Here is a 27,206-nt window from a genome sequence, read left to right on the forward strand (position 1 = left end):
GAATATAGCTTTGTTCACTTTGCCATCCTTCTTATCCACCAAATACTTGGGGTAGTTCTGCTTCCAGTGACTAGTCCCTTTGCAGTAGAAGCACTTAGTTTCAGGCTTAGGTCCAGACTTGGGCTTCTTCTTGAGCAGCAACTTGCTTGTCGTTCTTCTTGAAGTTCCCCTTTCTTCCCTTTGTCTCTTTACTTGAAACTAGTGGTCTTGTTAAACATCAACACTTGGTGCTCTTTCTTGATTTCTACCTTCGTCGATTTCAGCATCGTGAAGAGCTCGGGAATTACTTTCGTCATCCCTTGCATATTATAGTTCATCGCGAAGTTCTAGTAACTTGGTGATAGTGACTAGAGAATTCTGTAAATTACTATCTTATCTGGAAGATTAACTCCCACTTGATTCAAGCAATTGTAGTACCCAGACAATCTGAACACATGCTCACTGGTTGAGCTATTCTCCTCCATCTTGTAGGCAAAGTATTGTCAGAGGTCTCATACCTCTCGACACGGGCATGAGTATGAAATACCAATTTCAACTCTTGGAACATCTTATATGCTCCGTGGGGTTCAAAACATTTTTGAAGTCCCGGTTCTAAGCCGTAAAGCATGGTGCACTTAACTATCAAGTAGTCATCATACCGAGCTTTTGTCAAAACGTTCATAACGTCTGCATCTGCTCCTGCAATAGGTCTGTCACCAAGCGGTGCATCAAGGACATAATTCTTCTATGCAGCAATGAGGATAAACCTCAGATCACGAATCCAATCCGCATTATTGCTACTAACATCTTTCAACTTAGTTTTCTCTAGGAACATATAAATAATAAACGGGGAGCAACATTGCGAGCTATTGATGAACAACATAGATATGCTAATACTACCAGGACTAAGTTTAAAGTTCAGTTAATCAAATTATTAAAGAACTCCCACTTAGATAGACATCCCTATAATCCTCTAAGTGATCACGTGATCCATATCAACTAAACCATGTCCGATCATCACGTGAGATGGAGTAGTTTCAATGGTGAACATCACTATGTTGATCATATCTACTATATGATTCACGCTCGACCTTTCGGTCTCCGTGTTCCGATGCCGTTATATGCTAGGCTCGTCAAGTTTAACCTGAGTATTCCGCGTGTGCAACTGTTTTGCACCCGTTGTATTTGAACGTAGAGCCTATCACACCCGATCATCACGTGGTGTCTCAGCACGAAGAACTTTCGCAATGGTGCATACTCAGGAAGAACACTTATACCTTGATAATTTAGTGAGAGATCATCTTATAATGCTACCGTCAATCAAAGCAAGATAAGATGCATAAAAAGATAAACATCACATGCAATCAATATAAGTGATATGATATGGCCATCATCATCTTGTGCTTGTTATCTCCATCTTCGAAGCACCGTCATGATCACCATCGTCACCGACGCGACACCTTGATCTCCATCGTAGCATCGTTGTCGTATCGCCAACTTATGCTTCTATGACTATCGCTACCACTTAGTGATAAAGTAAAGCATTACAGGGCGTTTGCATTGCATACAATAAAGCGACAACCATATGGCTCCTGCCAGTTGCCGATAACTCGGTTACAAAACATGATCATCTCATACAGTAAAATTCAGCATCATGCCTTCACCATATCACATCACAACATGCCCTGCAAAAACAAGTTCGGCGTCCTCTACTTTATTGTTGCAAGTTTTACGTCGCTGCTACGGGCTGAGCAAGAACCGTTCTTACCTACGCATCAAAACCACAGCGATAGTTTGTCAAGTTAGTGTTTTTTTAACCTTCTCAAGGACCGGGCGTAGCCACACTCGGTTCAACTAAAGTTGGAGAAACTGACACCCGCCAGCCACCTGTGTGCAAAGCACGTCGGTAGAACCAGTCTCGCATAAGCGTACGCGTAATGTCGGTTCGGGCCGCTTCATCCAACAATACCGCCGAACCAAAGTATGACATGCTGGTAAGCAGTATGACTTATATCGCCCACAACTCACTTGTGTTCTACTCGTGCATATAACATCTACGCATAAAACCTGGCTCTGATACCACTGTTGGGGAACGTAGTAATTTCAAAAAAATTCCTACGCACACGCAGGATCATGGTGATGCATAGCAACGAGAGGGTAGAGTGTTGTCTACGTACCCTCGTAGACCGTTCACGGAAGCGTTATATCAACGCGGTTGATGTAGTCATACGTCTTCATGATCCGACCGATCCATGTACCGAAAGCACGACACCTCCGAGTTCTGCACACGTTCGGCTCGGTGACGTCCTCGCCTTCTCGATCCAGCAAGAGGGGCGAAGTAGTAGATGAGTTCCGGCAGTACGACGGCGTGGTGACGGTGTTGGTGAAGAACAATCTCCGCAGGGCTTCGCCTAAGCACTACGAAAACTATGACGGAGGATAAACTAGAGGGGACAGGTTGCCGGCACACGGCTTGGTGTTTCTTGATGTGTCTTGGGTGCTAGCCCTGCCCCTCTATTTATATGTTCAGCCTTGGGGTCGAAACTTGGATTAAAAGCCTCCACAAAGTCGGTTTCACCCGAAAGGCAAGAGTCCTTCTCGGACTCCAGGGCCAGACGCCAGGGTTCCCGGCGTCTGGACCCAGACGCCATGGACCCTGGCGTCTGGCCCCTGGACTCCGCAAAACTTCCTTTTGCGCTTTCCAAAAACCTCATGGGCTTTCCCCTTTGGCCCAGATAAAGTGTTCTCGTGCTCAAACATTTCGAGAAACATCCGGAACCCCTTCCGGTGAATTCCGGAACCCTTCCCGAGATCAAACACTACTATCCACATATCAATCTTTACTTCCGGACCATTCCGGAGTTCCTCGTCATATCCGTCATCTCATCTGAAACTCCGAACAACATTCGGTCACCAACATACATAACTCATAGTACTATATCGTGAACGAACGTTAAGCGTGCGGACCCTACAGGTTCGAGAACTATGTAGACATGACCGAGACACCTCTTTGGTCAATAACCAATAGCGGGACCTGGATGCCCATATTGGCTCCTACATATTCTACGAAGATCTTTATCGGTCAGACCGCATAACAACATACGTTGTTCCCTTTGTAATCGGTATGTTACTTGCCTGAGATTTGATCGTCGGTATCTCAATACTGATGTCTACTACACAACCTTCTTCTTGTAGACGTTGTTGGGCCTCCAAGTGCAGAGGTTTGTAGGACAGTAGCAAATTTCCCTCAAGTGGATGACCTAAGGTTTATCAATCTGTGGGAGGCGTAGGATGAAGATGGTCTCTCTCAAGCAACCCTACAACCAAATAACTAAGAGTCTCTTGTGTCCCCAACACACCCAATACAATGGTAAATTGTATAGGTGCACTAGTTCGGCGAAGAGATGGTGATACCAGTGGTATATGGATAGTAGATAAAGGTATTTGTAATCTGAAATAATAAAAACAACAAGGTAGCAAGTGATAAAAGTGAGCGTAAACGGTATTGCAATGTGTGGAAATAAGGCCTAGGGTTCATACTTTCGCTAGTGCAAGTTCCCTCAACAATACTAACATAATTGGATCACATAACTATCCCTCAACATGCAACAAAGAGTCACTCCAAAGTCACTAATAGAGGAGAACAAACGAAGAGATTATGGTAGGGTACGAAACCACCTCAAAGTTATTCTTTCCAATCAATCTGTTGGGCTATTCCTATGAGTGTCACAAACATCCCTAGAGTTCGTACTAGAATAACACCTTAAGACACAAATCAACCAAAACCCTAATGTCACCTAGATACTCCAATGTCACCTCAAGTATCCGTGGGTATGATTATACGATATGCATCACACAATCTCAGATTCATCTATTCAACCAACACAAAGGACCTCAAAGAGTGCCCCAAAGTTCTACTGGAGAATCATGACGAAAACATGTGCCAACCCCTATGCATAGGTTCATGGGCGGAACCCGCAAGTTGATCACCAAAACATACATCAAGTGAATCACGTGGTATCCCATTTTCACCACAGATACGCACGGTAAGACATGCATCAAGTGTTCTCAAATCTTTAAAGACTCAATCCGATAAGATAACTTCAAAGGGGAAACTCAATTCATTACAAGAGAGTAGAGGGGGGAAGAAACATCATAGGATCCAAATATAATAGCAAAGCTCGCAATACATCAAGATCGCATCATCTCAAGAACATGAGAGAGAGAGATCAAACACATAGCTACTGGTACATACCCTCAGCCCCGAGGGAGAACTACTCCCTCCTCGTCATGGAGAGCACCAGGGTGATGAAGATGGCCACCGGAGAAGGATTGCCCCCTCCGGCAGGGTGCCGGAAAGGGTCTAGATTGGTTTTCGGTGGCTAAGGAGGCTTCTGGCGGCGGAACTCCCGATCTATTGTGCTCACCGATGTTTTTAGGGTATATGGAGATATATAGGCGGAAGAAGTACGTTAGGGGGGGCACGAGGGGCTCACGAGGGTGGAGGGCGCGCCCAGGGGGGTGGGCGCGCCCCCTGCCTCGTGACCTCCTCGCAGATCCCCCGACGTGCACTCCAAGTCTTCTGGGCTTCTTTCCTTCCAAAAATGAGTTCCGTGAAGTTTCAGGTCAATTGGACTCCGTTTGATTTTCCTTTTCTTCGAAACCCTAAAACAGGCTAAAAATAGAAACTAACACTGGGCTCTGGGTTAATAGGTTAGTCCCAAAAATGATATAAAAGTGTATAATAAAGCCCATAAACATTAAAAATAGTAGATAATATAGCATGGAGCAATCAAAAATTATAGATACGTTGGAGTCGTATCAGCATCCCCAAGCTTAATTCCTGCTCGTCCTCGAGTAAGTAAATGATAAAAACAGAATTTTTGATGCGGAGTGCTACTTGGCATAATTTCAATGTAATTCTTCTTAATTGTGGCATGAATATTCAGATCCGAAAGATTCAAGACAAAAGTTCATATTGACATAAAAATGATAATACTTCAAGCATACTAACTAAGCAATTATGTTTTCTCAAAATAACATGGCCAAAGAAAGTTCATCCCTACAAAATCATATAGTTTAGTCATGTTTCATTTTTGTCACACAAGAATGCTCTCATCATGCACAACCCCGATGACAAGCCGAGCAATTGTTTCATACTTTAGTAATCTCAAACTCATAAACTTTCACGCAATACATGAGCGCGAGCCATGGACATAGCACTATGGGTGGAATAGAATATTATGAGGGGGTTATGTGGAGAAGACAAAAAGGAGAAAGTCTCACATCAACGAGGCTAATCAATGGGCTATGGAGATGCCCACCGATTGATGTTAATGCAAGGAGTAGGGATTGCCATGCAACGGATGCACTAGAGCTATAAATGTATGAAAGCTCAACAAAAGAAACTAAGTGGGTGTGCATCCAACTTGCTTGCTCACAAAGACCTAGGGCACTTGAGGAGGCCCATTGTTGGAATATACAGCCAAGTTCTATAATGAAAAATTCCCACTAGTATATGAAAGTGACAAAACAAGAGACTCTCTATTATGAAGATCATGGTGTTACTTTGAAGCACAAGTGTGGTAAAAGGATAGTAGCCTTGTCCCTTCTCTCTTTTTCTCTCATTTTTTTATTTGGCCTTTCTTTTTTTATGGCATTTCTCCCTTTTTTGGGCCTTCTCTTTTTTATGGCCTTTCTCTTTTTTTATTCCTCACTTGGGACAATGCTCTAGAAAATGATGATCATCACACTTCTATTTATTTACAACTCAATGATTACAACTCGATACTAGAACAAAGATGACTCTATATGAATGCCTCCCGCGGTGTACCGGGATTGCGATGAATCAAGTGTGACATGTATGAAAAATTATGGATGATGGATTTGCCACAAATACGATGTCAACTACATGATCATGCAAAGCAATATGACAATGATGATGCGTGTCATAATAAACGGAATGGTGGAAAGTTGCATGGCAATATATCTCGGAATGGCTATGAAATGCCATAATAGGTAGGTATGGTGGCTGTTTTGAGGAAGATATAAGGAGGTTTATGTGTGACAGAGCGTATCATATCACGGGGTTTGGATGCACCGGCGAAGTTTGCGCCAACTCTCGATGTGAGAAAGGGCAATGCACGGTACCGAAGAGGCTAGCAAGGATGGAAGGGTGAGAGTGCGTATAATCCATGGACTCAACATTAGTCATAAAGAACTCACATACTTATTGCAAAAATCTACAAGTCATCAAAAACCTTGGCACTACGCGCATGCTCCTAGGGGGGTAGATTGGTAGGAAAAGACCATCGCTCGTCCCTGACCGCCACTCATAAGGAAGACAATCAAATAACACCTCATGTTTCAAATTTGTTACACAACATTTACCATACGTGCATGCTACGGGACTTGCAAACCTCAACACAAGTATTTCTCAATTTCACAACTACTCAACTAGCACGATTTTGATATTATTACCTCTATATCTCAAAACAATCATCAAGCATCAAACTTCTCTTAGTATTCAAAACACTCATAAGAAGATTTTACTAATCTTTAATACCTGGCATATTAGCATTTTAAGCAAATTACCATGCTATTAAGACTCTCAAAATAATCTAAGTGAAGCATGAGAGATCAATAGTTTCTATAAAACAAAACCACCACCGTGCTCTAAAAAGATATAAGTGAAGCACTAGAGCAAATGACAAACTACTCCGAAAGATATAAGTGAAGATCAATGAGTAGCCGAGTAATTATGCAACTATGTGAAGACTCTCTAACATTTAATAATTTCAGATCTTGGTATTCTATTCAAATAGCAAGCAAAGCAAAAAAAATGACATTCTAAGAATAGCAAACATCATGTGAAGAAGCAAAAACTTAGGATCAACCGAAACTAACCGATAATTGTTGAAGAAGAAAGGTGGGATGCCAACCGGGGCATCTCCAAGCTTAGATGCTTGAGACTTCTTGAAATATTATCTTGGGGTGCCTTTGGCATCCCCAAAATTGAGCTTTTGTGTCTCCTTAATTCCTCTCATACCACGGTCTCCCTAAATCTCAAAAGCTTCATCCACACAAAACTCAACAAGGACTCGTGAGATAAGTTAGTATAAACCATTGCCAAAACCTTATCATACTCTACTGTAGCAAATCACTAAAAATTATTATTCAACATTGCATACTAAATGCCTCTGCATATTTAATAGTCCTATCCTCAAATAGAATCATTAAAGAAGCAAACATATGCAAACAATGCAAACATAACAGCAATCTGCCTAAACAGGATAATCTGTAAAGAATGCAGCAACATCCATACTTCCCTAGCTCCAAAAATTATGAAAGAAAATTCTCACTGTAGTAAATTTATCAGAGCTTAATATGCAAAAGGTTTCAACATTTTATCACATTCTGACTTTTCTAGGGAATTATTGCAACAGCGGTAAACTTTCTGTTTTCAAACAACAACATGTATACTTGTAACATAGGCATAGTAAAGGCTATCAATGCCACTTTTATTGAAATAAAAGATGCAGAACATTGTTCTAAATAACAGCAAGCAAATCCTAACAAAATAAATTGACGCTCCAAGCAAAACACATATCATGTGGTGAATAATAATATAGCTCCAAGTAAAGTTACCGATGAACGAAGACGAAAGAGGGGATGCCTTCCGGGGCATCCCCAAGCTTAGGCTCTTGGCTATACTTGAATATTAACTTGGGATGCCTTGGGAATCCCCAAGCTTAGGCTCTTGCCCCTCCTTATTGTTGGGGAACGTAGTAATTTCAAAAAAATTCCTACGCACACGCAAGATCATGGTGATGTATAGCAACGAGAGGGGAGAGTGTTGTCTACGTACCCTCGTAGACCAGCAACGGAAGCGTTGACACAACATAAAGGAAGTAGTCGTACATCTTCCCGATCCGACCGATCCAAGTACCGAACGTACGGCACCTCCGAGTTCTGCACACGTTCAACTCGGTGACGTCCCTCGAGCTCCGATCCAGCAAAACGTTGAGGGAGAGTTTCGTCAGCATGACGGCGTGATGACGGTGATGATGTTCTACCGACGCAGGGCTTCGCCTAAGCACCGCTACGATATGACCGAGGTGGAATATGGTGGAAGGGGGCACCGCACACGGCTAAGAAACGATCATGAGGATCAACTTGTGTGTCATGGGGTGCCCCCTTGCCTCAGTATATAAAGGAGGGAGAGGGGGAGGTGCGGCCGGCCCTATGGGTGCGCTTGGAGGAGTCCTACTCCAACCGGGAGTAGGACTCCCCCCTCTTTCCTTGTTGGAAAAGGAAGGAGGAAGGGAGAAAGAGGAAAGGGGGGCGCCGCCCCCCCTTCCTTGTCCTATTCGTACTAGGGGGGAGGGGGCGCGCGGCCTGCCCTGCCGGCCCTCCTCTTCTCCCTTATGGCCCATGTAGGCCCAATAACCCCCGGGGGGGGGGGTTCCGGTAACCCCCCGGTACTCCGGTAAAATCCCGATTTCACCCGGAACGTTTCCGATATCCAAATATAGGCTTCCAATATATCAATCTTTATGTCTTGACCATTTTGAGACTCCTCGTCATGTCCGCGATCACATCCGGGACTCCGAACAACCTTCGGTACATCAAAACACAAAAACCCTAATTACGATCATCACCGAACTTTAAGCGTGCGGACCCTACGGGTTCGAGAACTATGTAGACATGACCGAGACATGTCTCCGGTCGATAACCAATAGCGGAACCTGCATGCTCATATTGGATCCTACATATTCTACGAAGATCTTTATCGGTCAGACCGCATAACAACATACGTTATTCCCTTTGTCATCGGTATGTTACTTGCCCGAGATTCGATCGTCGGTATCTCAATACCTAGTTCAATCTCGTTACCGGCAAGTCTCTTTACTCGTTCCGTAATACATCATCCCGCAACTAACTTATTAGTTGCAATGCTTGCAAGGCTTGAGTGATGTGCATTACCGAGAGGGCCCAGAGATACCTCTCCGACAATCAGAGTGACAAATCCTAATCTCGAAATACGCCAACCCAACAAGTACCTTCGGAGACACCTGTAGAGCACCTTTATAATCACCCAGTTACGTTGTGACGTTTGGTAGCACACAAAGTGTTCCTCCGGTAAACAGGAGTTGCATAATCTCATAGTCATGGGAACATGTATAAGTTATGAAGAAAGCAATAGCAACAAACTAAACGATCAAGTGCTAAGCTAACGGAATGGGTCAAGTCAATCACATCATTCTCCTAATGATGTGATCCTGTTAACCAAATGACAACTCATGTCTATGGTTAGGAAACATAACCATCTTTGATCAACGACCTAGTCAAGTAGAGGCATACTAGTGACACTCTGTTTTTTCTATGTATTCACACATGTATTATGTTTCCGGTTAATACAATTCTAGCATGAATAATAAACATTTATCATGATATAAGGAAATAAGTAATAACTTTATTATTGCCTCTAGGGAATATTTCTTTCAGTCTCCCACTTGCACTAGAGTGAATAATCTAGATTACACAGTAATGATTCTAACACCCATGGAGCCTTGGTGCTGATCATGTTTTGCTCATGGAAGAGGCTTAGTCAGCGGGTCTGCAACATTCAGATCCGTATGTATCTTGCAAATTTCTATGTCTCCCACTTGTACTAAATCCCGAATGGAATTGAAGCGTCTCTTGATGTGCTTCGTTCTCTTGTGAAATCTGGATTCCTTTGCCAAGGCAATTGCACCAGTATTGTCACAAAAGATTTTCATTGGACCCAATGCACTAGGTATGACACCTAGATCGGATATGAACTCCTTCATCCAGACTCCTTCATTTGCTGCTTCCAAAGCAGCTATGTACTCCGCTTCACATGTAGATCCCGCCACGGCGCTTTGTTTAGAACTGCACCAACTGATAGCTCCACCGTTCAGTAAAAACACGTATTCGGTTTGCGATTTAGAATTTTCCGGATCAGTGTCAAAGCTTGCATCAACGTAACCATTTACGATGAGCTCTTTGTCACCTCCATATATGAGAAACATATCCTTAGTCCTTTTCAGGTATTTCAGGATGCTCTTGACCGCTGTCCAGTGATCCACACCTGGATTACTTTGGTACCTCCCTGCTAGACTTATAGCAAGGCACACATCAGGTCTGGTACACAGCATTGCATACATGATAGAGCCTATGGCTGAAGCATAGGGAACATCTTTCATTTTCTCTCTATCTTCTGCGGTGGTCGGACATTGAGTCTTACTCAACTTCACACCTTGTAACACAGGCAAGAACCCTTTCTTTGCTTGATCCATTTTGAACTTCTTCAAAACCTTGTCAAGGTATGTGCTTTGTGAAAGTCCAATTAAGCGTCTTGATCTATCTCTATAGATCTTAATGCCCAATATGTAAGCAGCTTCACCGAGGTCTTTCATTGAAAAACTCTTATTCAAGTATCCCTTTATGCTATCCAGAAATTCTATATCATTTCCAATCAATAATATGTTATCCACATATAATATCAGGAATGCTACAGAACTCCCACTCACTTTCTTGTAAATACAGGCTTCTCCAAAAGTCTGTACAAAACCAAATGCTTTGATCACACTATCAAAGCGTTTATTCCAACTCCGAGAGGCTTGCACCAGTCCATAAATGGATCGCTGGAGCTTGCACACTTTGTTAGCTCCCTTTGGATCAATAAAACCTTCAGGTTGCATCATATACAACTCTTCTTCCATAAATCCATTCAGAAATGCAATCTTTACATCCATTTGCCAAATTTCATAATCATAAAACGCGGCAATTGCTAACATGATTCAGACGGACTTAAGCATCGCTACAGGTGAGAAGGTCTCATCGTAGTGAACTCCTTGAACTTGTCAAAAACCTTTTGCAACAAGTTGAGCTTTGTAGATAGTAACATTACCGTCAACGTCTGTCTTCTTCTTGAAGATCCATTTATTCGCAATTGCTTGCCGATCAACGGGCAAGTCAACCAAAGTCCACACTTTGTTCTCATACATGGATCCCATCTCAGATTTCATGGCTTCTAGCCATTTTGCGGAATCTGGGCTCACCATCGCTTCTTCATAGTTCGTAGGTTCATCATGATCTAGTAGCATGACTTCCAGAACAGCATTACCGTACCACTCTGGTGCGGATCTTACTCTGGTTGATCTACGAGGTTCGGTAGTAACTTGATCTGAAGTTTCATGATCATTATCATTAGCTTCATCACTAATTGGTGTAGGTGTCACAGAAACTGGTTTCTGTGCTGTACTACTTTCCAATAAGGGAGCAGGTACAATTACCTCATCAAGTTCTACTTTTGTCCCACTCACTTCTTTCGAGAGAAACTCCTTCTCTAGAAAAACTCCGAATTTAGCAACAAAAGTCTTGCCTTCGGATCTGTGATAGAAGGTGTACCCAACAGTCTCCTTTGGGTATCCTATGAAGACACATTTCTCCGATTTGGGTTCGAGCTTATCAGGTTGAAGCTTTTTCACATAAGCATCGCAGCCCCAAACTTTCAGAAACGACAACTTTGGTTTCTTGCCAAACCACAGTTCATAAGGCGTCGTGTCAACGGATTTCGATGGTGTCCTATTTAACGTGAATGCAACCGTCTCTAAAGCATAACCCCAAAACGATAACGGTAAATCAGTAAGAGACATCATAGATCGCACCATATCTAATAAACTACGATTACGACGTTGGACACACCATTACGCTGTGGTGTTTCGGGTGGCGTGAGTTGAGAAACTATTCCGCATTGTTTCAAATGTAGACCAAACTCGTAACTCAAATATTCTCCTCCACGATCAGATCGTAGAAACTTTATTTTCTTGTTACGATGAGTTTCAACTTCACTCTGAAATTCTTTGAACTTTTCAAATGTTTCAAACTTATGTTTGATTAAGTAGATATACCCATATCTGCTTAAATCATCTGTGAAGGTGAGAAAATAACGATATCCGCCACGAGCCTCAACATTCATTGGACCACATACATATGTATGTATGATTTCCAACAAATCCGTTGCTCTCTCCATAGTACCGGAGAACGGCGTTTTAGCCATCTTACCCATGACGCACCGTTCGCAAGTACCAAGTGATTCATAATCAAGTGGTTCCAAAAGTCCATCAGTATGGAGTTTCTTCATGCGCTTTACACCGATATGACCTAAACGGCAGTGCCACAAATAAGTTGCACTATCATTATCAATTCTGCATCTTTTGATTTCAACATTATGAATATGTGTATCACTACTATCAAGATTCATCAAAAATAGACCACTCTTCAAGGGTGCATGACCATAAAAGATATTACGCATATAAATAGAACAACCATTATTCTCTGATTTAAATGAATACCCGTCTCGCATCAAACAAGATCCAGATATAATGTTCATGCTCAACGCTGGCACCAAATAACAATTATTTAGGTCTAATACTAATCCTGAAGGTAGATGTAGAGGTAGCGTGCCGACCGTGATCACATCGACTTTGGAACCATTTCCCACGCGCATCGTCACCTCGTCCTTAGCCAATCTTCGCTTAATCCGTAGCCCCTGTTTCGAGTTGCAAATGTTAGCAACAGAACCAATATCAAATACCCAGGTGCTACTGCGAGCATTAGTAAGGTACACATCAATAGCATGTATATCACATATACCTTTGTTCACTTTGCCATCCTTCTTATCCGCCAAATACTTGGGGCAGTTCCGCTTCCAGTGACCAGTATGCTTGCAGTAGAAGCACTCAGTCTCAGGCTTAGGTCTAGACTTGGGTTTCTTCTCCTGAGCAGCAACTTGTTTGCTGTTCTTCTTGAAGTTCCCTTTCTTCTTCCCTTTGCCCTTTTTCTTGAAACTGGTGGTCTTATTGACCATCAACACTTGATGCTCCTTCTTGATTTCTACCTTCGCGGCTTTTAGCATCGCGAAGAGCTCAGGAATAGTTTTATTCATCCCTTGCATATTATAGTTCATCACAAAGCTTTTGTAGCTTGGTGGCAGTGATTGAAGAACTCTGTCAATGACACTATCAATAGGAAGATTAACCCCCAGTTGAGTCAAGTGATTATGATACCCAGACATTTTGAGTATATGTTCACTGATAGAACTATTCTCCTCCATCTTGCAGCTATAGAACTTATTGGAGACTTCATATCTCTCAATCCGGGCATTTGCTTGAAATATTAACTTCAACTCCTGGAACATCTCATATGCTCCATGACATTCAAAACGTCGTTGAAGACCCGGTTCTAAGCCGTAAAGCATGGCACACTGCGTAGTCATCAGCTTTGCTCTACCAGACGTTCATAACATCTGGTGTTGCTCCTGCAGTAGGCTTGGCACTTAGCGGTGCTTCCAGGACGTGATTCTTCTGTGCAACAATAAGGATAATCCTCAAGTTACGGACCCAGTCCGTGTAATTGCTACCATCATCTTTCAACTTTGCTTTCTCAAGGAACGCATTAAAATTCAATGGAACAACAGCACGAGCCATCTATCTACAATCAAACATAGACAAGCAAGATACTATCAGGTACTAAGTTCATGATAAATTTAAGTTCAATTAATCATATTACTTAAGAACTCCCACTTAGAAATATATCCCTCTAATCCTCTAAGTGATCACGTGATCCAAATCAACTAAACCATGTCCGATCATCACGTGAGATGGAGTAGTATCAATGGTGAACATCAATATGTTGATCATATCTACTATATGATTCACGCTCGACCTTTCGGTCTCCGTGTTCCGAGGCCATATCTGTATATGCTTGGCTCGTCAAGTTAAACCTGAGTATTCCGCGTGTGCAACTGTTTTGCACCCGTTGTATTTGAACGTAGAGCCTATCACACCCGATCATCACGTGGTGTCTCAGCACGAAGAACTTTCGCAACGGTGCATACTCAGGGAGAACACTTATACTTTGATAATTTAGTGAGGGATCATCTTATAATGCTACCGTCAATCAAAGCAAGATAAGATGCATAAAAGATAAACATCACATGCAATCAATATAAGTGATATGATACGGCCATCATCATCTTGTGCTTGTGATCTCCATCTCCGAAGCACCTTCATGATCACCATCGTCACCGGCGCGACACCTTGATCACCATCGTAGCATCGTTGTCGTCTCACCAATCTTATGCTTCCACGACTATCGCTACCGCTTAGTGATAAAGTAAAGCATTATAGTGCAATTGCATTGTATACAATAAAGCGACAACCATATGGCTCCTGCCAGTTGCCGATAACTCGGTTACAAAACATGATCATCTCATACAATAAAATTTAGCATCATGTCTTGACCATATCACATCACAACATGCCCTGCAAAAACAAGTTAGACGTCCTCTACTTTGTTGTTGCAAGTTTTACGTGGCTGCTACGGGCTTAGAAAGAACCGTTCTTACCTACGCATCAAAACCACAATGATAGTTTGTCAAGTTGGTGTTGTTTTAACCTTCGCAAGGACCGGGCGTAGCCACACTTGGTTCAACTAAAGTTGGAGAAACTGACACCCGCCAGCCACCTGTGTGCAAAGCACGTCGGTAGAACCGGTCTCGCGTAAGCGTACGCGTAATGTCGATCCGGGCCGCTTCATCCAACAATACCGCCGAACCAAAGTATGACATGCTGGTAAGCAGTATGACTTATATCACCCACAACTCACTTGTGTTCTACTCGTGCACAACATCAACGCATAAAACCTAGGCTCGGATGCCACTGTTGGGGAACGTAGTAATTTCAAAAAAATTCCTACGCACACGCAAGATCATGGTGATGTATAGCAACGAGAGGGGAGAGTGTTGTCTACATACCCTCGTAGACCGGCAACGGAAGCGTTGACACAACATAGAGGAAGTAGTCGTATGTCTTCCCGATCCCACCGATCCAAGTACCGAACGTACGGCACCTCCGAGTTCTGCACACGTTCAACTTGGTGACGTCCCTCGAGCTCTGATCCAACAAAACGTTGAGGGAGAGTTTCATCAGCATGACGGCGTGATGACGGTGATGATGTTCTACCGACGCAGGGCTTCGCCTAAGCACCGCTACGATATGACCGAGGTGGAATATGGTGGAAGGGGGCACCGCACACGGCTAAGAAACGATCACGAGGATCAACTTGTGTGTCATGGGGTGCCCCCTTGCCTCAGTATATAAAGGAGGGAGAGGGGGAGGTGCGGCCGGCCCTATGGGTGCGCTTGGAGGAGTCCTACTCCAACCGGGAGTAGGACTCCCCCCTCTTGCCTTGTTGGAAAAGTAAGGAGGAAGGGAGAAAGAGGAAAGGGGGGCGTCGCCCCCCCTTCCTTGTCCTATTCGGACTAGGGGGGAGGGGGCGCGCGGCCTGCCCTGGCCGGCCCTCCTCTTCTCCCTTATGGCCCATGTAGGCCCAATAACCCCCGGGGGGGTTTCGGTAACCCCCCGGTACTCCGGTAAAATCCTGATTTCACCCGGAACGTTTCCGATATCCATAGTCCATCGAATCCTTACCCAAAACTTGAAAACTTCACAACACAAAACTTAAGTAGAAAACTTGTGAGCTCCGTTAGTATAAGAAAAATAAATCACCACTTCAAGGTACTGTAATGAACTCATTATTTATTTATATTGGTGTTAAACCTACTGTGGTCCAACTTATCTATGGTTCATACCCTCCGATACTACTCATAGATTCATCGAAATAAGCAAACAACACATAGAAAACACAATCTGTCAAAAATAGAACAGTGTAGAAATCTGGATCAAACGTATACTTATGGAACCCCAATAATTCTAAAATAAATTGCTGGACCTAAGGAATTTATCTATTAATCATCTGCAAAAATAATTAACTAAATAGCACTCTCCAAATAAAAATGGCAGCAATTCTCGTGAGCGCTAAAGTTTCTGTTTTTGACAGCATGATCATAAAGACTTCACCCAAGTCTTCCCAAAGGTTCTACTTGGCACAAACACTAATTAAACATATAAAACCACATCTAAACAGAGGCTAAATAATTTATTTATTACTAAACATGAGCAAAAAGCAAGGAACAAAAATAAAATTGGGTTGCCTCCCAACAAGCGCTATCGTTTAACGCCCCTAGCTAGGCATGATGATTTCAATGATGCTCACATAAAAGATAAGAATTGTAACATAAAGAGAGCATCATGAAGAATATGACTAGCACATTTAAGTCTAACATACTTCCTATGCATAGGGATTTTGTGAGCAAACAACTTACGGGAACAATAATCAACTAGCATAGGGAGGCAAAACAAGCATAACTTCAAAACTTTAAGCACATAGAGAGGAAACTTGATATTATTGCAATTCCTACAAGCATATGTGCCTCCCTCATAATAATTTTCAGTAGCATCATGAATGAATTCAACAATATAACCAGCACCTAAAGCATTCTTTTCATGATCTACAAGCATAGAAAATTTACTACTCTCCACACAAGCAAAATTCTTCTTAATCGGAATAGTGGGAGTATCATAAGAGACTTGAATACTATAAATTGTTTCCACATTAAAAGAGTAATGTTCAGAAAAAGGGTAATCATAATCATGACAAGTTTTATAAATATAATCGTCACTACTATTTATAGCATATGTATCATCACAATAATTATCAGAAGTAGGAGGCATGCTATCATCATTATAAATTTGCATATTAAAACTTGGGAGACTAAAAATATCATCTTCATTAAGCGTAGCATCCCCAAGCTTGGTACAAACATTAATTGCAGCAAATTTATTCTCAAAAACATCATCTTCATCAAACATAGCATCCCCAAGCTTGGGTCTTTTCATATCATAAGCATAATCACTCCCATCATTAATAGTATAGATAGCACCAATAGTATAGCAATTATCATATTCGTCCAAGCAAGTGCCAAAAAGATTTCCAAGATCATAAGAAGTATCATTATATTCCACAATTATATTTTCATGAGGCACAATAGTAATAGGAGCAGCACTATTTGGGACAGCTATCTTTTTACCCCCTCTTCCTTTTTCTTTTCTTCTTCTTCACCACATCATGTGTGGGTTCAATCCTCTTTTTGGAGCTCCTTATTAATGAGATTGGTTGAATAGGAGGCTCCTCCTCGTTACCTGATTCATCATAAGAAATAATAGGAGGATATTGGGAAGTCTCTTCCCTTTCATTAGTATTCTCTTCATCTTCTATTTGTTTTCTTTTCTTTATGTAATTGGCAATATAAGGATTTTCAATGCAATTCACCGCACAATACATATAAATTTCCTCTAGGTCAAAATGAAGAACTATATCAAGGGCAAATTTGGGAATATCCTTAGTTATACGTTTCATTTCTTCGTAGCCCATAAGCAAACTAAGTTCATTATAATGTGCAAGGGAAATCAAGTCATCACAATTTTGGACACGATTAGATCATGAAACAATTTGCATCGGATAATTAAATGACCACGTTCATTACAAAGCTCACAAGCATGGCCAACATAATTTAAATTTTCAGCACAATCATTTAGCTCTTCTTGCAACAATTTAGTTTCTAAGTACTTATGCTTCTTGCAATATCGATCTTCTCTATTTGGTGTGTACTTACAAACCCAATGTACTCCACAAAAATTGACATGTTTATAGGAGACATTTTCATCATAACTAGTGCAATCATCATTAGTATCATGGATATTCAAAGAATCCATACTAACAACATTTCAATCATGCTCATCATTCAGAGATTTAGTGCCAAACATTTTATAGATTTCTTATTCTAGCACTTGAGCACAATTATCCTTTCCATCATACTCATGAAAGATATTAAAAAGGTGAAGCGTATGAGACAAACTCAATTCCATTTTTTAATAGTTTTCTTTTATAAACTAAACTAGTGATAAAACAAGAAACTAAAAGACTCGATTGCAAGATCTAAAGATATACATTCAAGCACTCACCTCCCCGTCAACGGCGCCAGAAAAGAGCTTGATGTCTACTACACAACCTTCTTCTTGTAGACGTTGTTGGGCCTCCAAGTGCAGAGGTTTGTAGGACAGTAGCAAATTTCCCTCAAGTGGATGACCTAAGGTTTATCAATCTGTGGGAAGCGTAGGATGAAGATGGTCTCTCTCAAGCAACCCTACAACCAAATAACAAAGAGTCTCTTGTGTCCCCAACACACCCAATACAATGGTAAATTGTATAGGTGCACTAGTTCGGCGAAGAGATGGTGATACAAGTGGTATATGGATAGTAGATAAAGGTATTTGTAATCTGAAATAATAAAAACAGCAAGGTAGCAAGTGATAAAAGTGAGCGTAAACGGTATTGCAATGTGTGGAAATAAGGCCTAGGGTTCATACTTTCACTAGTGCAAGTTCCCTCAACAATACTAACATAATTGGATCACATAACTATCCCCCAACATGCAACAAAAAGTCACTCCAAAGTCACTAATAGCGGAGAACAAAAGAAGAGATTATGGTAGGGTACGAAACCACCTCAAAGTTATTCTTTCCAATCAATCCGTTGGGCTATTCCTACGAGTGTCACAAACAGCCCTAGAGTTCGTACTAGAATAACACCTTAAGACACAAATCAATCAAAACCCTAATGTCACCTAGATACTCCAATGTCACCTCAAGTATCCGTGTGTATGATTATATGATATGCATCACACAATCTCATATTCATCTATTCAACCAACACAAAGGACCTCAAAGAGTGCCCCAAAGTTCTACCGGAGAATCACGACGAAAACATGTGCCAACCCCTATGCATAGGTTCATGGGCGGAACCCGCAAGTTGATCACCAAAACATACATCAAGTGAATCACGTGGTATCTCATTGTCACCACAGATACGCATGGTAATACATACATCAAGTGTTCTCAAATCTTTAAAGACTCAATCCGATAAGATAACTTCAAAGGGGAAACTCAATTCATTACAAGAGAGTAGAGGGGGGAAGAAATATCATATGATCCAAATATAATAGCAAAGCTCGCGATACATCAAGATCGTATCATCTCAAGAACACGAGAGAGAGAGAGAGATCAAACACATAGCTACTAGTACATACCCTCAGCCCCGAGGGAGAACTACTCCCTCCTCGTCATGGAGAGCACCGGGATGATGAAGATGGCCACTGTAGAAGGATTGCCCCCTCCAGCAGGGTGCCGAAAAGGGTCTAGATTGGTTTTCGGTGGGTACGGAGGCTTCTGGCGGCGGAACTCCCGATCTATTGTGCTCACTGATGTTTTTAGGGTATATGGAGATATATATAGGCGGAAGAAGTACGTCAGGGGGGCCAGGAGGGGCTCACGAGGGTGGAGGGCGTGCCCAGGGGGGTGGGCGTGCCCCCCTGCCTCGTGACCTCCTCGCAGATCCCTCGACGTGCACTCCAAGTCTTCTGGGCTTCTTTCCTTCCAAAAATGAGTTCCGTGAAGTTTCAGGTCAATTGGACTCCGTTTGATTTTCATTTTCTTCGAAACCCTAAAACAGGGTAAAAAACAGAAACTGGCACTGGGCACTGGGCTCTGGGTTAATAGGTTAGTCCCAAAAATGATACAAAAGTGTATAATAAAGCCCACAAACATTCAAAACAGTAGATAATATAGCATGGAGCAACAACAAATTATAGATATGTTGGAGACGTATCAAATACCTAGTTCAATCTCGTTACTAGCAAGTCTCTTTACTCGTTCCGTAATACATCATCCCGCAACTAACTCATTAGTTGCAATGCTTGCAAGGCTTATAGTGATGTGCATTACCGAGTGGGCCCAGAGATACCTCTCCGACAATCGGAGTGACAAATCCTAATCTCAAAATACGCCAACCCAACAAGTACCTTCGGAGACACCTGTAGAGCACCTTTATAATCACCCAGTTATGTTGTGACGTTTGGTGGCACACAAAGTGTTCCTCCGGTAAATGGGAGTTGCATAATCTCATAGTCATAGGAACATGTATAAGTCGAAGAAAGCAATATCAACAAACTAAACGATCAAGTGCTAAGCTAACGGAATGGGTCAAGTCAATCACATCATTCTCCAAATGATGTGATCCCGTTAATCAAATGACAACTCATGTCTATGGTTAGTAAAGTTAACCATCCTTGATCAACGAGCTAGTCAAGTAGAGGCATACTAGTGACACTCTGTTTGTCTATGTATTCACACATGTATTATGTTTCCAGTTAATACAATTCTAGCATGAATAATAAACATTTATCATGAAATAAGGAAATAAATAATAACTTTATTATCGCCTCTAGGGCATAATTCCTTCACGTATATCAGGCTCCACTTTTCCTTTCCATTGGTCTGATTAATATACTAATCACAACTTTCTCTTCCATTGTTTTGTTTAACATTTCTCGTAATATAAATTATTTGAGCAGTGATAATTCCCTGCTTATGTAAACACCTCGGTGTACAACTCTATCGGTAAGACCCTGTTACTATTGTTGATGACATTCGGGGGAATCGCTCATGGAGGGCCTCTACATCAACCTTGCAACCTCTCCGATGATGCATGATTAGTTCCTCGCCGGACCTGCATGTCCATAGTAGTAGCTAGATGGCCCCCTCTCTCTTTTTGATCTTCAAAGATCAATATGATGTAATCTTTTGTGGTGCGTTTGTTGGGATCCGATGAATTGTGGATTTATGATCAGATTGTTCACTGAAAGTAATTGAGTTATTTTCTGAACTTTATTATGTGTGATTGTTATAGCTTTGTATTTCTCTCTGATCTGTCCGTTTAGTTTGGCCAACTAGATTGATTTATCTTCAGTAGAAGAGGTGCTTTGTGGTAGGTTTAATCTTGTGGTGTCCTCACCTCGTGACAGAAGGGGTAGCAAGGCACATATTTGTATTTTTACTACTAAAGGTAAAACGACGGGGTTCGGTCATATTGCTTGGTCTTATTTTGTCTACATCATGTCATCATTATTAAAGCATTACTCTGTTTGTTATGAACTTAATATGTAGAGAGGCAAGCATAGAAGCAATCTCAAAGTGGAGTAATAGTATTAGATGCAGATGGATGTCGGTCTACTTGTCACGGATGTAATGCCTATGTACGGATGTAATGTCTTGATGGGGTTTGCATCTACCATCTTGAACCTCTTTAGCATGTCTTGGATATGTTTGGCTTGGTTGATGAAAGTTCCTCCTCTCATTTGCTTGACTTAAATTCAAGGAAGCACTTCCACTCTAATACTTTATTTTTGTATTTTGTAAATACTTTAGTCACCTCCTTGAAAACCTTTTTACTAAGTATACTTCAGTTCTACCTTTGCATCATATCTTAGTTGTAGGCAGCCTAGGCATAGTAGACGTTAAATGCGTGGATAGTTGTGTAAGTGGCATAAAGGAACTTGAGACATTAGGAAACCTACCTTTAGCCTCCTTTGGTTCAACACTCCATATGCTTCCTCATCCACCTTGGAGAGTGCTGCAATAACTCCCTGCATTTGGGGACTATTAGGTCTGGTCGGTCTTGTGCTATTGTTGCGTTGCGCTCGCTAGGCGCTGGATGGGTTAGAGCTAGCTGGGGTAGGCTGGTTTGTTTTCTTTTTTCTCTATTTAATTTCCTTTCCTTTTTGAATTTGATTTCAACATCAAAATTGCTCCAAATTCTTTTAGGAAAAATAATAGAGACTCACTTTAATATTTCGAACTTAGGAAAATACTTTTCAGCCCAAATTAAATAATTATTTTTTCACCCTTTGGGACATCTGATTTACCTCCCTAATTGAATTAGGGTTCAATTATTTTCCAGTTCTATTTAGTGCTTCAAATGATATGTGGGATTCAGGAAATTATTTTCCAACCAAAAATATTATATACGAGGGTCACACACATTTTGTAGGCTGAATTTTGGTTTCATAAATAAAACCTAAGATGATTTTAGGGTTCTTGATAATTCTGAAATTATTTTGAGCCACAAATAACAAATAATTCTATCAAATCATAGTAAATCTAGTTAAGATCAATCAATCACTTACAAAAAGATTTTTTATTAACCCTAATTTATTTTTTACACATTCCAAAATTTGCAAAATTTTGGGATGTGATTTTTTGCAAATTCAACAATTGTTTGTGAACTTTTGCAAATTCAGTAATTGTTCGTGAATTCAATTTTTTTAAAAATAAAATGTTTTTAAATTTTAAAAAGTGTTTGAAAATTACTCTTGGATTTTAAAAAATATATTTAGGAATTGTAAAAGTATTTGCAACATTAAAAAATATATTTGCGAGTTCAAAAAATATTCACAGATTTGAAAAATAAATATGTATTAAAAATGTTGGTGATTGTTTCTTCATGAATTCAAAAATATTTGTGAATTCGAAAACTCGGGATTTTTGAAATGGAATAGGAGGAAAAAAATAAAAAAAATCTCTCGGAAGGTTCCCAAAACCGAAAAGGGTTTTGGCTGGTCTAAATGTGCATAGCGGCACCTTTTTTCTTGAACACAGTGTAGACGTAGACACTTATACATATGCACATACATTCACCCATATCAACACACACACCCACCCTATCCTTAGGAGCACCTCTGGAAGACTAAGCCGACACATCATCTTGAGATTGATAAAGTCGCCACAGACGCCTTCGTACTCGACGGGAACGTCTCCTTCCACTGAACGCACATCGTCAGAAGACTTGAAATAAATCTAAGAAAATGCGAGCACCAATGTTAAGTCTAGAATTTGAATTCTGATACTCCGGAGATACAACGGTCCTCCTAACCTTTCTACGACAGATTGATACGCGTGCATAGCGGCACCTAGAGGGATAGGTTACCATGCCAAAAAGTTGGGTAGCCAAAACTTGGTTAAGATTTTGCTTGCCAATAAATTGGTCAGTATATATAGATTAAAAGGTTAAAATTGGTAGTGGAGCAATTTTAGTTTTTTTTGCGGAAATGGTAGTGGAGCATTGGCAGGCACAGTCCTTGCCTAGTCCTAGACACGAAGCGGGTGTCTTGAAAACCAGAAGTTGGTCGAGCTTGGCAAGGATAGATGTGGACTCCTCTCGACCAAAGCGCATCCCATGCGCCTGCACGCCAACGTTCTCGCCGACCGGCCTGTCTCCTCCACGAGTAAAATCTTTATCCGCGACCGCGAGAACCCAAACAAGCTGAACCAAGGCTTCGGCGCTACGCGGCGGCGGCGGCCAATGGGTGGATCTGGTACGCCTGCTCCGCTCGTGGAGGAAAAAAGCATGGCCGGAAAGCCACCACGTGGTAACCACCGGGAAGGCATGGGCGGTATCGGTGCGTCCGGCGCCTCCGGCCGGGACAACAAAATAATGCCAGGGAAGGCTCAGTGAAATCCTGGCCGCACGGTGGTCGAAACCGTGACGGAGTTGGATCATTAGACACACTGGGGACTGAGTCAACCCGCACCCAGCGTTGCGCTACCATGAGCAGGAGCCTACTATACTTTGTAGCAGCCGCTGCGCACGAAGGGTGGTTGGTCAAACCCACTTCATACATGAGACACGAAATTTGGGGTGGTTCCACTTGGACCCCGTCCCTGCGTTCAAACGCGACGTCAAAAAATATACACAAACAGAGCAACGCTTTCGCCAGTTCAAACCTTGTAGAAACTATAATAATGGTACTACAAAGAACTGGTTTGTGGCGGTACCCCTTGGTATGTGCCCATAAAAATGGAAATTGAATTCTATGGGAAAAAAAATGAGATGAAGGTAGTAAGTAGCATCGCCACAAAATTAAGATTATTTCTAAGCTCTACAGAAGAATCCAATGCGCATCAAGTGTCAGGCTTCAGGCATGCCATGCGTCGTCTCTGTACCATCCACAGCCATGGTTTTCTTTACTGTTGGGAAGTGGCATTTTGCTTGTAGCAATATTCTTTTCAGTCATTTACCTGTTGAAAAAGAACAAAATGCATTTCCCTGAAGATACCGTGGCGGACTCTAAACCAGAGTCTCTTAAATGAAAACTTGCAAATAATTTGTTATGTACCATTTTTTTGCGGGAGAATTAGTTAGCATATGCCTAAGTAAAATATTACTCCTAGCAAGTTTATGGTAGGTAAAGAAAAAGCTCAAATCACGAGGAAACAGCAAGCCGAATGTCTTGCAAGCGGCAAGACGCAAATCATGTTTTGCTTGCCCCCGAAGGTTCGTGCCAATCCCCTTTCCCACTGATTTGATTTCAGAAGCAATCAAAACGAGAAAAACAACCCCCAATAAAGTAGCTCCCTCCCCGACCGACCTGCGCCGACTTCCTAGCGGCCAATACCGATCTCAGCCACCACGTCACCAACCCCACCCCCTCCAACGGCTAGTTTTCGGATCGACGCGATTGCGCCACGTACCCCGATCCGCCACGCGTATGGCCGCGCCCCCGCCGTCCGATCCACGCGTTCAAGCCCCCCACGCGGTTGGGCGCCAACCCACCTCGATTTCGAAAAGAACATATCCGCAAATTCCCACCGTCCATAGCGGTACGCACCTCCCCCACTCCCACTGACCGGTGGACCATCTTACTCCCTGACCCACCCCCCAGTGATACATTCTGGTTGCCGGAAAGATCTCCTGCGCGAGCACGATCCCCCAGCTTTGGATTCCGGGCGGTTCCTACAATTTTCTGGAAACACCCCTGCTGGAAGGGTTTTCGAGGTAGGTTCCCCACCCCGAGTATAAATTCAGCCAGGGGGGAGAGGTCAAGCTGTTCCCACATTTACCTCGTCAGGTCCTCCCAACACCATAACTTAGCAGGTAGGTTCGCTTAGAGTTCAGCCGAGGTTTCTCCATCAGCCAAGCCCAATCGGATTAGGGAAGTGTGCTGCGCGACTCCGGAGTGAGGGATAGGAAGGAGGAGGAGGCTTCAGCGGAGACCCAAGGGAGAAAGGTGTGTGGAATCGATTACATTCACTTGCTCTGTTTCCTTTCAGTTTCAACCCCGATCGTGGGATCTCGTTTCCTTTATCTGTTTGATCGAGGTCGTGATGGCTGTTCTGCTCCGGCGAATCGCGGTGAATTCGTGGTGTTTATTTGGAATCGTTTATTTTGGGCTGGAAAAAAATTATTTGCAATCCCCCAAACTTTGCTGTTCTGTTCCGATTGTTGCTCGTTAGCTCTGCGAAGCGTTTCAAGTAGTTCGCGGAATGTTGTTTCTCGGGGGAATCTGTTTTGAAAGTGCATTGAAGAGAGGTTGGATTTTTTTTTTTGGAAAATGCTTGAGGTTTCTGTTGGAGTTTATTGCTCCCAGAGTCTCTCGAATTGGGGGTTTATAGATTCATATGAAAGTGGCTGGTGGGTGTTTCGGATGTTTCCAACAAAAATGCGTTTAAGTTGAGTTACTGATGCAAAGTACTTCGAATTTTATTTATTTGCTGCCGAATTAACCATTTCTTCTTAATAATTCTGTGCAGATCTCAATCAGATAGGCAACTGCAGCAGTAGAGTTCAACAAGCGAAAGCGAAGATGGCAATTGGACAGACTATGCCGAAGGGGTCTCTCGCCACCAGCTTGAGCTTCCCAAGCAGCGGCAGCACAAGGATTCTGGGGAGGAAGAGGGTCGCTGTTTCTCCGGCCCCGAGCTCCTCAGGCCCGCACTCCCCGGTGCGGACTCTGCGCAAGCAGCGCAGCATTAGGTTCCACATGGACGACACCATCTGCCTTCTTGAATCGCTGCCTCAAGATGTCTTGGTAATTACTACCCCAGACCCGTAGTGTTCCATTTGAAATCCGTTCTTGTTTTAGATGTGCTGCTCATCCCAATTTGGCGAAACATTTCAGGTCAAAGTCCTGTGCAAGGTGAACCACAGCGACCTGAGGCAGCTCCTCCTGGTGTCGAAGCCAGTCAGCGAAGCAGTAAGCACTGCTGATCCCTCTCTGCTAAACCCAAGCCCTGCAGTGAAATTCCTTGCCCAAGTAGACTGACATTGTTCTCCTCAATTTGATCTGTGCAGACAGTGGTTGCTAAGGAGCTGCATTTCGCCTTCGCGACGCCGTCGAAGGCCTCCGCGGATGGGGAGGAAGAAGACGATGGCCCCGGGGCGCCCAAGCAACACAGGGTTGCACGGTCGCGCTGCCGGGGCATGAATTTGGCCGGCGTCGCCGTCAATCTGTCGGAGTCGTTCAGCAGCTTGATGTCAGAGGTGTAGGTGTACATACCACGGCACGAAATTTTCCCGCTTGTACTTGTCCATCGGAGCGCTCTTTTTTCTTCATAGGCCACGTCGAACAGAAACACTTTAGTTAGTGATATGTGTAGTGATCGATCATCATATGTGTTAGTAGTAAGTTATATATGGTCATTCTTCAATGCTGCGATTGAAGAGGACACGCTGTTTTATTTCTGTGTACTGTATGTAATAGTGCAAGTTATATGTAAGTGTCTGAGCGTTGGAGCTCATCGGAAGAGTATTTAGTGAAAGTTATATGTAAGCGTCAGAGTGTTGGAACTCATTAGAAGAGAAGTCTCTTCTCACTTTGTGTATGCTGTAGTGTACGATCTCTGTATACTCGTGTGCATGGGAAGTTTCTCTTATCAATAAAAGTAAAATCAGTTTTTTTTGGTCAATCTACTTCACCCTGTTTACCTTGTATACCTGTGCGGTTGATTATCTGAAATATGTGGATTAAGACACCTCTATTTTCATTACTCTTCATGCAATTCCATGGTGGCAAGTTCTGAAAGTGAAGTCACCACTCTGTAGAATCAGATCTGTCCGACCATCTTGCAGTAGAAGTTTCAGAATTTCGGCTAGTCCAGCAGCAATCACTCCAAATATGATGCCGAGCCTCAAACTGGTTCCGAAGGAGACGCGTGTGATAAGCAGCCCGGTTCAATGAATCTGCACCTCTGCAGCCGTCCACTGCACACCACTGACTGCACACGGTCTCTGCTTTACCGAGGAAAACAGCAGGTGCGCGGTTCTTGCACACGGCGGCACACGGCTCGAGTTCCTGTAAACAACGCTAGTGCGCGATCTGAACAGGAAGCAATTATGCCGCCTTGTTAACAACCCACTGGCATAGGATACACGATTTTTTTTTAGAGAACGTTGGACTTTATTAATCAAGCAAACAAATTACATAAAGTCTTCCAGATACAATCCGAAACAGAATGGAAGATACAAGGACTCACAGAGTCCACACTAGATCTAGCTAGAACATGAGCTAAAATATTACAATGCCGACGAACATGCATAAAAGAAACCAAAGGCAAAGGCACAAA

The 27,206-nt window shown here is 42.5% G+C and overlaps 1 protein-coding gene across 1 annotated transcript; it reads left to right on the forward strand.

The window, feature by feature from the left end:
- Window positions 1-24,674: 24,674 nt before the first annotated feature.
- On the forward strand, window positions 24,675-26,549 carry LOC147984476 (F-box protein At1g61340-like). The gene is made up of 4 exons (XM_087543566.1): window positions 24,675-24,871; window positions 25,395-25,672; window positions 25,763-25,837; window positions 25,936-26,549. The coding sequence occupies exons 2-4, from the start codon at window positions 25,448-25,450 to the stop codon at window positions 26,128-26,130; spliced, it is 495 nt and encodes a 164-aa protein (XP_087399692.1). The 5' UTR covers window positions 24,675-24,871; window positions 25,395-25,447; the 3' UTR covers window positions 26,131-26,549.
- The last annotated feature ends 657 nt before the right edge of the window (window positions 26,550-27,206 follow it).

The sequence above is a fragment of the Triticum urartu genome, chromosome 2A (genome assembly GCF_056163025.1).
Source record: "Triticum urartu cultivar PI428250 chromosome 2A, HENAU_Tu73, whole genome shotgun sequence".
Taxonomy (NCBI): Eukaryota; Viridiplantae; Streptophyta; class Magnoliopsida; order Poales; family Poaceae; genus Triticum; species Triticum urartu.